Genomic DNA, 13129 nt, shown 5'->3' with positions numbered 1-13129 from the left:
TGCAGATTTCACATCCTATTATTGACGCTGGTTATCAGGAGGGGATTCGCCATCCTTATCGACTTTACCAGGCTATCGAGAGTATGACACATGTTCTTGAAGGTTAGCACATTGACGAAGCTGGACCTAGTTCTGCTGGACCTAGTTCTGCTGGAGGTCGCTTTCCATCTTCGACGTTGACATACAGTCGTAGGCCTCGGCGTAGGCATACAGCTGATTCGTGACATGCTATGTTGTTACATGTTATTTTGTTAGTTGATGAATATTGTTTGGTGTTTTTTGTAAGATGACATTGTTGTAATGGTAACAGTGGTTAATATTTTCTTATTAGAATGGAATGGCAACAATGGTATTGTAATGACCTTTTATTATTAGAATGGAATGGTAACAATGGTCGTTGATTTTGTAAATGATATTTTCTTATTACAATGGAATGGTAACCATGGTCGATAACATTCAATCCACGTTGCAAAACATAACACATCAACATAAAAAAAACATCCATTAATTTCTTCCATAATTGTAACATTGTCAAATGCATACATGTGTCATGCGACATCAACAACATCAAAAGTCTCTCAAGTAGCTACATTATCATGAATAATGTCCTTGAAATGTTGAATGCGACGCACATATGCATCATCCCAGTCCACAGCGCAAGGGTGACGGTATTTTCTCCAATTAGTGGCAATAGGAGGAACTGGATGGCCTGGCTGCAACAAAACCTGCACCAAATATCAATTGACTTAGTGGTCATACCTCATAACTTCTTGTACATGCATAAACGCAATTGATAAGTTTCTATTATACCTGCACGAAATGATTTCCGTTGACAAACCCAATGGCAATCTCACGTCTATCAAGTTGAGGTACTGGCACGGTTCTAAGAGGTAAAAAGGTGAGACATTGCTGTAAAGACAAGTGGTATAACACAAGATTGTAGCACGATGCAACAAGATGGCCCATGTCTGGCATAGTCATCCAATGTGAGTATCCAGGACTGTCTTCAAAGTATGACAATATGCTTGTCAATTCTTCAAACCTTTCATAGGACCCATAAAGTGTAATGTATTCCTCTTTGTGTGTGTGCAGCTCACCCAATAGGTCACGCCTAACCTGAGCCCAATCATCTTCTGTATGACCAATTGAAGCAGCTATAGCCCTGAAACCACAATTCCCATCTGCAGTTACATCCTTGACAAACTTAATATATGGTTTTAACCCAGTAGGGAAAGCATCAACATATGCACCAGGTTTCACTGTTCTAGTAATGTATGCCTTCCCTTTCGGGTTCACCTTCTCCTTTCCCTTAACAGGTCGCTTCGTTTTGGTTTGCAGAGTAGAAGCTAATGTAGTGATTTGAGTGTCCCTAGGTGAGAAGGAATCATGTCCAGATTGCACTAACTCAAATGCACACGGGTCACGACGGGTAGAAACATTGATCTTCTTATGATCCCGATGACGTGTTTTGGGTTTCACTTCCGGCTCAACAAGAAAAGTGCTTTCCAGATATACAATCTCTTTCAACTTCTTCAAAAGCTCCAATCGCATGGTTCTATCACTTTCATTAAACTTGTTGACAAACAACTCTACTTCTGCATGACAAGTCACCTCTGTTTCCTCTTCTTTCTTGCATATGGAGATATGAAGTTGCCTCCACTGTGACTGTATGGTAGCAAGTGGTATAGGACGATCTTGTCTGATGTAGTCAGCAATCTCATGGGCGCAAGGTAAACCATGAGTGTGGCGAAGGACGCATCCACAAGCTTCAACATCAATACCAATAGAATTGGCTCTCTTACTCTCGACAAGCAAATACTCCAATGCAGAGATAGACACATTCCCCTGTAGCTCCCTGAATTGAGAAGGTTTAAATTGATGTTGCACAACAGTTAGACTTTTCTCAAATGAAGCCTTGATATCAGTGTGTTGCAACTCAAGCAGACTATGTATTTTCTCAAATGATGCCTGAAATGAGACTTGACATGAACCCAATTGTCTTTTAAGTTTTGCATGTGCACTCTCAGCCCTGTTCAATTCAATGTAAGTCAAGTTAAAATCAAGTACATGGCAGTTATTAATAACATATTCAACAAAAGTAATGTTACCGGTTCGTTGTAACATTGCCACAATGCATACATGTGTCTGTCCATGCCGCCACAAATTTGTCCTTGTAAGGAACCAACCAAGTATCCATGACATATTTGACTGCATCAGGATAACTACTGAATTCCTTAAGTAATGATTTAAGACGCTCCTCGTATTGAATTTCAGAAGATGAATACACTATAAAGTTCCACTCATGGTTGAACTTCTCCCATTTTTGCTATGTCTCAAACATTTTCTTGCATTTGGTCAACACATTCTTACTGATATGCCAACGACATAATAAATGTCTGGCACTCGGGAATATCTTCTGTATGGCATTCATCAAGGCTAGCTCTCTGTCAGTAACAATAACTGTTGGCACAACAAACCCATCCATGACATCACGTAATGTGGCTAACACCCACGCATAGTTATTGACCCTCTCATACTGTAAGTATGCAAAAGCTACAGAGAATGTCATTTCAGTTGATGTCACTCTCACAATTTCAAGAAGAGGAAGCCGATATCTGTTGGTTTTATATGTGCAATCCATAATTAATATACGTGGGAAAGATCGAAATAAGTCCAAACTGGTAGGATGTGCCCAAAACAAGTCTGTCACAGTCATCGTGGACTCTTCAGACCGATGGCGCTCAATGTAATTATACTTGGCCAATTCACCCAATAAGTGTTGCATCTGTGATCTTCCAGCTCTCTGTACCACCCTGTTTCGATGGCGTACATTGTAAATGGTTTTAAGTGTGCTTACATTGAGGGCATCTCGCTGTTTCAAGGTTACTAGGATTTCTTTTGGCCGAACCATGCTCTTTGACATATCCATTAACAATGCTTTCTCATCCTTTGATAGCCTCCCCGCATATGAATGTCCCTCGAGGTGCTCCGCAGGTGGATGATTATGCAATCCGCATACTACAGTCAATGTCCATTCATCATATGTGGTAAACCTGTGAGCCCTCATATCAAAAGGACAACCACACTTCTTCGTACCGGTTATTCTTGATGTATTGTTGCCATCATGTTTTAACTTCTTTGTTGCTCTATATTGGCCACTCCTCTCACAAGCAAGATACATCCTGGGTCTTTTTTTCCCTCCACCATAGTCTGATGTTTTGATTACAATGACCAAACCATTTCTCTTTCCAACTTCACGTACCCAGTTGAGCAATTCATCCTTACTTTTGAATACCTACAAAGTTAAATAAATATTATCAAACATTTACATTTGGTAAGAAATTCAAAACATAATCGTTACAATTTCGTAGACTGAACCTGTTCAGTTATGAAATAAGTGGTGTAATCTAACACAAAATTCGCGCAAACCTGACTTCCTTGAGTTGACACATATTCCTGCATGTTTTGTATAACATTACAAATTTTTAATGGCATTATAAAGATTAATTTGCAATTTGAAACTGTAAATTTGGTATGCAGTTTGCAAATTTGGAATATAAAATGGAAAAAAAAAATTTACTTCATTCGGAAGTAGTTGTCCGAATTTTTTTTCAAATTTCGGAAGTTGAATGTTGTATAAGTTAACATTTTTCGGACAACAACTTCCGAAATTTATCACTTTATTCGGACATCAACTTCCAAAAATACATAATTATTTCGGTAGTACATTTCCGAACAAAATAACAAAATTCAGCTCTGGTTATCCGAACGACGCTGCGAAAAAAAAAAAAAATTTTAACTCACATTTCCTTCGCTCTGCTTCACATGAATACTTATTTGCTGATTTTCAGAAGACAAATCCTCCATCACAATGATATTTTCCCCACAGAAATGCCACAACCCTTTGTAAAAAATGAAAACCCTACAGAAATGCCAAAGCAATTTTCAAAGAAGCATGCCAAACCAGTGCTCCTACACACACGATGCAACAATGTCAAGGTGTGCATTGAGATGTTTTCAATTAACAATGGTGTCTAAAATGGTAATTTCACTTAACACAAAATTCGCGCAAACCTAACTTCCTTGTGTTGACACATATTCCTGCATGTTTTGTATAACATTACAAATTTTAATGGCATTATAAAGATTAATTTGCAATTTGAAACTGTAAATTTGGTATGCAGTTTGCAAATTTGGAATATAAAATGGAAAAAAAAAATTTACTTCATTCGGAAGTAGTTGTCCGAATTTTTTTTCAAATTTCGGAAGTTGAATGTTGTATAAGTTAACATTTTTCGGACAACAATTTCCGAATTTATATACATTTTTCGGACAACAACTTCCGAAATTTATCACTTTATTCAGACATCAACTTCCGAAAATACATAATTATTTCGGTAGTACATTTCCGAACAAAATAACAAAATTCGGCTCTGGTTATCCGAACGACGCTGCGAAAAAAAAAAAAAAAAATTAAACTCACATTTCCTTCGCTTTGCTTCATATGAATACTTATTTGCTGATTTTCAGAAGACAAATCCTCCATCACAATGATATTTTCCCCACAGAAATGCCACAGCCCTTTGTAAAAAATGAAAATCCTACAGAAATGCCAAAGCAATTTTCAAAGAAGCATGCCAAACCAGTGCTCCTACACACACGATGCAACAATGTCAAGGTGTGCATTGAGATGTTTTCAATTAACAATGGTGTCTAAAATGGTAATTTCACTTAGGGATAAAATTGTAATAAAATTAAATATCATTAAGTGTGTGTATTGAGGGAATTAGGTGTGTGTATATAGAAGCTCCCAAGAAGGAGGAGGGTTTATTTTATTGGTTGCTATTTTAATCCCTACAACTAACACTGAGGTTTGGATTGAGTGATTTGGAGTGTGAGAAAAAAAATAGAGAGATGTGTATTTTTTTAAGGTAAATTATCAATTGATTTTAATAGTTGGACTTAATTCTTATCGAGTCTTATTAAAATTAAATTTTGATAAAATTATTACTAAAACATAATTTTTTTGTAACAATTTTTTATATATATCGCCAAAAATTGGCAACTAGTGACTTTTTTTTTTTGTAATGATTTTTATAAATTGTGACTAAAACTTATAATTAGTGACTTTTTTTATGATAAATTTTTTTCATAAGACCTATTAAACAATAAGTACACATGTCAGGATATGTAAATACCCTTTTTTTTTATTTGTATAAATAATTTAAGCAGAGAGAAATTGAGAGAAATTCATTTCTCTTATAATTTTCATTTTCAATCTTTTTAAAAGTGGAGAGATTATGAGAGAAAAAAACTAACAGATTCTTATATTTTTATAATATCAATTTTGCCCTGTAAAAATAAAATAAATAAAATGATTGACAAAATATAAAAAGGTTATTTTGGTAATATAATATAAAACAGTTCATTTTCTTTTCTCTTATGAAATCTAACTAAACAAGAAAGAGAAAAATTACAATCATTTCTTTTATTTTATTTCTTATTTATCCAAACAAGAATGAGAAAAATTATAATCATTTCATTTCATTTCTTTTTTTGTTCTTATAAATTATGTAATCATTTCTTTTCTTTTATCTCGTAGATTTCTAAACATAGTGGAAAACTGTGGAATATTGACCATCAAATTTGAGTAGCATTTGGTTTGAAACCCAAATCAAATCATGATTTTAATTTTTTTTTAAAATTAAAATTTATAACTAAATGGGTAAATTATACCGACACCCCTTTAAGGTTTCTGTTTAATACAGATCATTCCCTCATATTTAAAAAATTGTATTTACCCTTATCAGATTAAAATGATATGTTTATCTCCTTAACCTTTATTCATATAAAATAATATTGATATTTTGTTCATGTCATTTCAAGAGAAATAACAATCATCTTCTTTGGTTTAACTCACACAAAAAATTAAATTTCTTTATTTTTCAATTTTTTTAATATTTTAAGCATTTTTTTTCCAGATACACCTAATCTAGATATACTTAAGAAGTATAATATTTGAGAATTTTTTTTTAAATTCACCAAATATAAAAATTTAATAATACTGTAATAAATGTGAATGACAATATTTGGTAATGCTATAATAAATGTGGGTGAATAAACAAGAAAGAAAAATGATGGTGGAAATAAAAATGAAAAATTATATTTATATATAAAAATTTATACAAAAAATATCATAAAAATATTGTGATAGTGATATTGTTATAAATATAAATCATATTTATGGTTGTCTTGTTTTAAAATGAAAAATCATTATTAAGCTATATCATTGGGATTGAAAATTTTATATAAAATTTATGTTTGTATATCACTTCTCAATAAGAATATGTTTAGGTAGAATTTAATGATGAAAAATTATATAATATAGTCATGATGATAAAAAGAATAAATGGTTGGAAAAATGACGAAAGGGTCATTTAGAAAATTTTAGTGTATGACTTCAGATATCTAGAGCCAATTTATAATGACATTACAAACCTCAAAGAGAGGAATGTAATTTTTCAAATGTGAGGTTAGAATCTGTATTAAACAAAAATCTCAGAGGGTGTCAGTGTAATTTATCCTAACTAAATATACAATTCCATACTCAATTCAAAAATTATTTTTAAAACTTATAATCAAATTCTTTCAAAATTTTATTTTGTTAAAAAATATATATTTATTTATTTTTTTAAAATTATTTTTTACTTTTTGAAAATATGTATATATATTTTTTTATTTTTGAAGAGAATTTTATTTATTTATTTATTTACTTTTTTCAAAAAAATATTTTATTATTTTTTTTAAGTATTGACCAAATAATTTATAATTTTAAATATATATGGGCGATTCAAAGTTTTTTAAATTTTAAAAAAATTAAATATTTAAAAAATAAATAAATAACTATTCCAAAACAATTTTAAAAATAAAATTATATATTTAAAATAAAATAAATAAATTTTTAAATATTTAGAAATAATATTTAAAATATTTTAAAAAATACAATGCACATAAAAAAAATATTTATAGTAAAAAATATTTATCCTATAAAAATAAAATAAGAAAATTTTTAAAAATTGAAACACAACCAAAAAAAAAATCAAAATACAATTCAAAATTCTTTTTCAAACTCATAACCAAATAAGTTTTCTCTTTTCAAAATTTATAATCAAATGAGTTTTTGTAATTTTCAAAATTGTAGATTTTAAACAAATTTCAAAAAAAATAAATGTATTTGTAGTACTATCTAAAAAGATTGCATTTGTAATTTATTCATATTTATTCAGAGGAAAATGTGAGATGGCCCAATTACAATTAATGTTTTGGTGACAATTTTCATGATCATCCTTCGTCATCTGTAGAAGGAGGGGTAAAGCTCCAGTACATACATAATCCAAAGCAGGTGCAGTAGAGGCTGTATAAGCGTCTTTGTTGTGAAGGAGAATCAGATCCATCGTACACTACTTTACTTTAAAAGGTGACTGCATAATGAAAGAAACTTGGAATTGCTCACCACCTTTAATTCCATACCCAAAATGTTCTTCAACTATTATATCGCTACTCCAAACATAATCCCCTCTACTTTCAGGGATGCCGAAGAAGATTGGGGTATAAGTAAAATCGATGTCATTAATTTTATCAGTAATAATGACGTATGGATAATCATCTAGTTCTGTAGAGTAGCCTTCTTCATCCCCAGCTCTATAATAAACAACTCCCACATCGAATCCTGCAACGTATTCGTCTTTCCCTCGCACTATAGGCACTTCTAAGGATATTGAAGACGACCCTGTTATTTTATAGCTGAAAATATAGCTGATGTCACCGGAATAGAAATAGTCGCGTGAATAAGGACCTGCCATGAAGATGCTGCCATATGAATTTCTAATTAGTAGAGTGCTAGACAAAAATAATTAAAATAAATTTGCAGATACAAAATCAATAACATAAAATATAAGTAGAATAACTTGAGAGTGAAGCTGTATATTTTATGATAAATCCTACTCTTTTCATGTGATGTATATAATTAAGACATGTTGTTTTATGATAAATCCTACTCTTTTCATAATCTTGTTTGAAATTATTTTTGCATCAAATTAATATAGTGGCAAGTTTTAATTTTATTATTTAGAATTAAAAGGCTTATTTATATTTGAAAAGAGAAATGTTAGATATGTCACATATGCTTTTATCATTGTTTTGTATTATTGTCTATATGGAAATTTATAATTGGCTCATTTATTTACAGATAATTATTGATAAACAAATGAAAACAACTATTTCCGATTATTGTCATAGAGAAAACATATTGTCATAGAGAAATGGTATTTATGACCGATTATTTATCATTATTTTGTGTCACCATACTTGTGATTAATTCTCTTATTTGAAGATGATTATTAACAAATTAATGCAAACAAATGACATATTTCTAAGTAGATTGATGATATAAATATGTGATATATAATCATCTAATATATTAGCATGTAGCTGGTAATAAAAACGGTGAAAAAACTAGTAAATCCTATTTTTAAAATTGTTATTGTCACATCATTCAAGTAAAAAAATTTGAATAAAAAATTCAATAAGAGTAAGATATTCCATATCTAATAGGCAACTCTTCTCTAGTCCATTGGTGTTGTTTAGGTCTATTGGACCCATCACAGGTTCCGTTTCTATAATCTAAATTATTCATTTTGTTGAGCACTTCATCTATTTCATTCACACGAAAATTAAATCGATCTGATAATTGTAACCTATATAATTTGTTGTGTTTGTCACCCAAAAATATATTATTTATTTTTAAAAATACAATTGTCATCCATTTTTTTTTATATGACAAATTTGATAAATTGAATAATATTATGATTATCGGATCGATTTAAAAAAAAAAAATTTGGTCAATGAAATACACAGAGTGTCTGCTAAAATGAAATATTGAATCATTGAAACAAAATTCATGATGGACCCCCCATTATTGATTCCACAAACCTAAACATCGTCCTCCAGTCCATATAATCTGGACCGGATGAAATCCTCCTCCTTTGGTATTTTACAGGGAACATTTAAAATAAATTTGATTTCACACATTTCACTTAATTTTCAGAGAGATTTTTTTTGCTAAACTGTTGTTCCTGAGAGAGAGAGAGCGAGAGAGAGAGAGAGGGGAGACCTGAAGAGGAGTTTGTAAATTGTTGAGCTTGTTCGAGGGGATGATTCGTGCACCTTGAAAACAGTGAGGATCTTCCATTCCATCATTATTAAGATTTGAGAGAATATGGTGAAATTGGTGTTTACTCAACCACATTTTTAGAGTCTTCAATCTTCTTGGTAGATCGGATATTTTTTCAAGTGATGAACAATTACAAGCATATATTGTACATAAATTAGGAGGAAGATCTGAAATAGATTGAAGACTTGTGCAGTTATCCAACGAAAGGTCTTCTAGTTTGGACAGATGATTGAAGCCATGTGATAGGCTACGAAAATTGTTTCCGCTTAAATTCAACACTCGTAATGAGGATAAACTCCTAAGATCAGCTAGAAAATCTCCTTCAGACAAATTGCGATAATTGAGATCTAACTTTGTTAAGGAACACAAACTTGAAATAGAGGATGGTAAAAATCTTATGGAGTGGACATTTTTTCTCTGTAAAACCCAAGATAAAATAAGAGAAAACCAGGATTTAGTTGTGAATTGCCTATTACATCCCTTCAACGATAACCTCCTAAGATTCTTCAGTAGTCCAATAGAGAAAGGTAGTTGTTTAATGATTGTTCCATCTGCAAGAAGCTCTGTTAAGCTTTCTATATGTCCCAAGTGCTCTGGAAACTCTTCTAGCTTTGTGCAACCAGTGAGATTTAGACGTTCAACAGATTTTAACTTGCAGATACTGCCTGGAAGAAACCTAAGGTTCATGCAATCTTTCAAATTCAAGTAAACAAGTTTACCTAGAAGTCCGATTGATTCGCGGAGCTCCATTAAACTTGTACAACGTTCAAGCTGTAATTCCTCGAGCATTGATAGTGCACAGAAGATGGGGCTTTTTGTTAGGCATTTGGAATTACTGAGATTTAGAATTTTCAAGCTCTTGAAGTGCTGTTAAAACCAAGAAAAAAATATACAAAATTATACAATTTTCTTTCATCATGATCCCACCAAAGAATTTATCCAAAATCCCAAACAACAATAAATTTGATGAGGTTATCATACCTTGCCATCTGTCCAGAGTGTTTTAAATTTGCTAAATTGCATGTCTAAAATAACAAGTTTCTTTGGATGAAAATTGGATGGTAAATACTCCAATAGGCAGTAATGCCAACAGAGCCACCTTAACTCTTCAAATAGATGTTCAAAATTTCCACAGAGGTGCACGCGATTTATTCGAAGCAATCTTAATTTAGGCATCCCAACAAATGCTTTATTACTCCATTGTATCTTCTCAGGATCACACCTTCAACTGCTTCCGTTCCCTAATATAGTAATATTTAAAATCAAAATGAAAAATTAGAAGGAAGAAAGACTATACAATTAAGATGTGATGTTTGTGAGAGAAAAAATAAAATGATTATGGATTTGATTTGACATTTTAAATTTTAGTACTATTTTAGCCCAAAAAGCCAAAGAATTAAGATTTAACTCTTACCTTGTTTTTTTCAAGTACATAGCATACATCTTCATGAAACCACAATCTACTGCGCTTTTCAGGCTCCTTGGCATATTTTTCACGAATAATCTCCCTAACTAGATCATGCATCATCAACTGATTGTTTTCACTATTTCTCAGTAAACATCTACTAATCAAAACACTAATTCCAATTTCTGCGAAGAAACCACAACCATTCAATATAGTAATGGCATCGTCTTTGTCCATTCCAATGAAAAAGAAAGCAATATCAAGGAAGATATCCTTTATTTTGTCATCATCTAGTGCATCAAAACTTATCCTAAGTCTTTTCTGAATTTCCTCATGAGGAATTTGTTGTAATTTATCAAATGCACTTTTCCATTCTACCATGTTTCTTCCAAACAAATAAGAACCCAAAACTTCAAGAGCTAGTGGCAGCCCACTAGCATAACTTACTATACCATTTGCAAGATCTGCATAATTTTCTAATGGATTGGTTTTTCCAAAGGCATGCCAACTGAAAAGCTGCAGAGACTCTTCGTGATTCAATTCCATAGCCATGTATCTCTCATCAACTTTCAGTCCCTTCAACAAGTGCTCATCCCTAGTTGTTATGATGATTCTACTTCCTGAACCAAACCAATCACGATTTCCTGCCAAGGTACTTAATTGAGTTAATTGATCCACATCATCAAGAACAATGAGAACCCTTTTAGAGTGGAGCCTTTCTTTTATCAAATTCATTCCTCTATCAGCACTGCCAATTTTTAGATTCTTTATCCCTAATAATTCAAAGAGAAGTTGTTCTTGCAATTGACATAGACCATTGAATTGTCCTGCACATTCTCTAACATTTGCAAGAAAACAACTCCCTTCAAATTGGAGCCCCATCTTCTCCGACAAGTCTGTCGTTCTTGGGCGGTCGTGTGTGCCAAGTTTCGTTCCAAACTGACACATTTTTATGATTTTGGGGCATCAACACCTGGAATTCAAGTTTCTTAACGAACTAGTTTGCCTAGAGTGAAATCCGGCTCTAACTCCCAAACCAGGAACCCGATTAGAGTCTCGTCTTCTCCCACAAGTCTCTCATGCTTAGACGGTCGTGTGTTTCGAGTTTCATGCCAAACCGACGCCGTTTGGCGATTTTGGGCCGTCAACACCTCAAATTCAAATTTTTTCGGGAACTAGTTTGCCTAAATCGAAATCCGTCTCTAACTCCCAAACCGGGAACCCGATTTGAGCCCCGTCTTCTCCCACAAGTCACTCGTGCCTAGGCAGTCGTGTGTGCCAAGTTTTGTGCCTATCCAACCTCGTTTGGTGATTTTGGGGCATCGACATCTCGAATTCAAATTTCTTAATGAACTATTTTGCCTTGACCGAAATCTGGCTTTAAGTCTCACTAGCTAAATTAAAAGAAAAACAAAGTACAAGAACAAAAAAATAAAAAGGGGAATTTGGTGCTCACTGTCTAATTTGTCTTTTAAAAGGAAAAAAATTATATAGATCCTTTCAAAATCCCCTAACATTTTAAAACTTGTTTCTTTTACTATACTACCCTCACATATATATATATATATATATATATATATATATCAACTCTCCAGTAAAGCCATTCTCACAATGTATTTCAGAGTAAAATTTACTCTGAATCAAAGTAAAATTTATTATGATTCAAAGTAAAATTTTATATCGTTAAGAAAATCAACATGTTTTTAACCAGAGTAAAATTTTACTATTACAAAAAATAAAATACATACTAAATGAATGAACCAAAGTCAAATTTTACTTTTAGATCTATGATCAAATAAACAAAAAAAGAAAAAAAAAAAGCCAATTGATATGCATTTTTGTTCACTCTCTATACGTTCCAACCCCAATCACACCAATGCTCTCCATCTCAAATAGATCAGAGCTTGCATAACTCATATAATCATTCATCATGCATTGAACCCTACTGCTAGGCATAATTGAACTCTCATGTTCCTTCACTTCGCCATCTCCATTCCTAAAATCATAAGCAAAAGTCTGAACATATTAATATATATGTGTATAAGGAAAGAGAAAGTAAGACTTTTGTGTTTGAACAGAAAAGTAAGATTGAGATCTCAGGTCTAACGTGAGGTGAAGATCTCAAATCTGACGCGATCTAAGGAAGAAGGCGACAGCGGAGGGGGGAAGACGATGAAGTTAGAAAGAGAGACCGACTGAGATGAACAAGAGATGAGAGAGAGAGAGCGGAGATATGAGATCTGAGCACCACAGTGGTGAGATCGTTGTGATCGAATTGAAGATCTAGTTGAGGGTATAATAGTCAGATAAAATATTTAAATAATAAATTTTGTCTTTTATACAAGACTTTATAATTATGAGGGGGTTTTAAAAGGATAATTTATTTTTTTAACAAGAAAATGAAGATAAGATGGGTTTATGGCCAAATTTCCCTAAAAAAGGGGACTTCATATAACCTGACCTCTTTAGTTTTTGCCTCGTCTCCTCCGCCT

The 13129-nt window shown here is 32.4% G+C and overlaps 2 protein-coding genes across 2 annotated transcripts; both read right to left on the bottom strand.

Annotated features, from left to right (window-relative positions):
* Window positions 1-578: 578 nt before the first annotated feature.
* Window positions 579-3181, bottom strand: LOC114258867 (PKS-NRPS hybrid synthetase cheA-like). Its single transcript, XM_082889250.1, has 4 exons — window positions 2371-3181; window positions 2109-2286; window positions 811-2029; window positions 579-725 (listed from the first exon to the last, which is right to left on the bottom strand). Exons 1-4 carry the CDS (start codon window positions 3179-3181, stop codon window positions 579-581), a joined length of 2355 nt encoding a protein of 784 aa, XP_082745376.1.
* Window positions 3182-7460: 4279 nt separating this feature from the next.
* LOC145799646 (TMV resistance protein N-like) lies at window positions 7461-11585 on the bottom strand. The gene is made up of 3 exons (XM_082889249.1): window positions 10647-11585; window positions 9226-10099; window positions 7461-7855 (listed from the first exon to the last, which is right to left on the bottom strand). The coding sequence occupies exons 1-3, from the start codon at window positions 11583-11585 to the stop codon at window positions 7461-7463; spliced, it is 2208 nt and encodes a 735-aa protein (XP_082745375.1).
* Between the last annotated feature and the right edge of the window lie 1544 nt (window positions 11586-13129).

The sequence above is a fragment of the Camellia sinensis genome, chromosome 9 (genome assembly GCF_055761805.1).
Source record: "Camellia sinensis isolate YWXY chromosome 9, ASM5576180v1, whole genome shotgun sequence".
NCBI lineage: Eukaryota > Viridiplantae > Streptophyta > Magnoliopsida > Ericales > Theaceae > Camellia > Camellia sinensis.
This window is presented reverse-complemented; position numbering and strand designations above follow the sequence as displayed.

Bases quoted from the DNA above. Each gene is read 5' to 3' on its own strand.
- LOC145799646 (XM_082889249.1), bottom strand. From the start codon at position 11,585: ATGTGTCAGTTTGGAACGAAACTTGGCACACACGACCGCCCAAGAACG. The intron at 10,100-10,646 runs GTAAGAGTTAAA...TGGTTTTAACAG, and splicing joins ATGTACTTGAAAAAAACAAG to CACTTCAAGAGCTTGAAAAT. The intron at 7,856-9,225 runs GTGCACGAATCA...TCTTCATGGCAG, and splicing joins AGATCCTCACTGTTTTCAAG to GTCCTTATTCACGCGACTAT.
- LOC114258867 (XM_082889250.1), bottom strand. From the start codon at position 3,181: ATGTATCTTGCTTGTGAGAGGAGTGGCCAATATAGAGCAACAAAGAAG. The intron at 2,287-2,370 runs GTAAGAATGTGT...GGAACTTTATAG, and splicing joins ATTATGTCGTTGGCATATCA to TGTATTCATCTTCTGAAATT. The intron at 2,030-2,108 runs GTAACATTACTT...TGAATTGAACAG, and splicing joins GGCAATGTTACAACGAACCG to GGCTGAGAGTGCACATGCAA.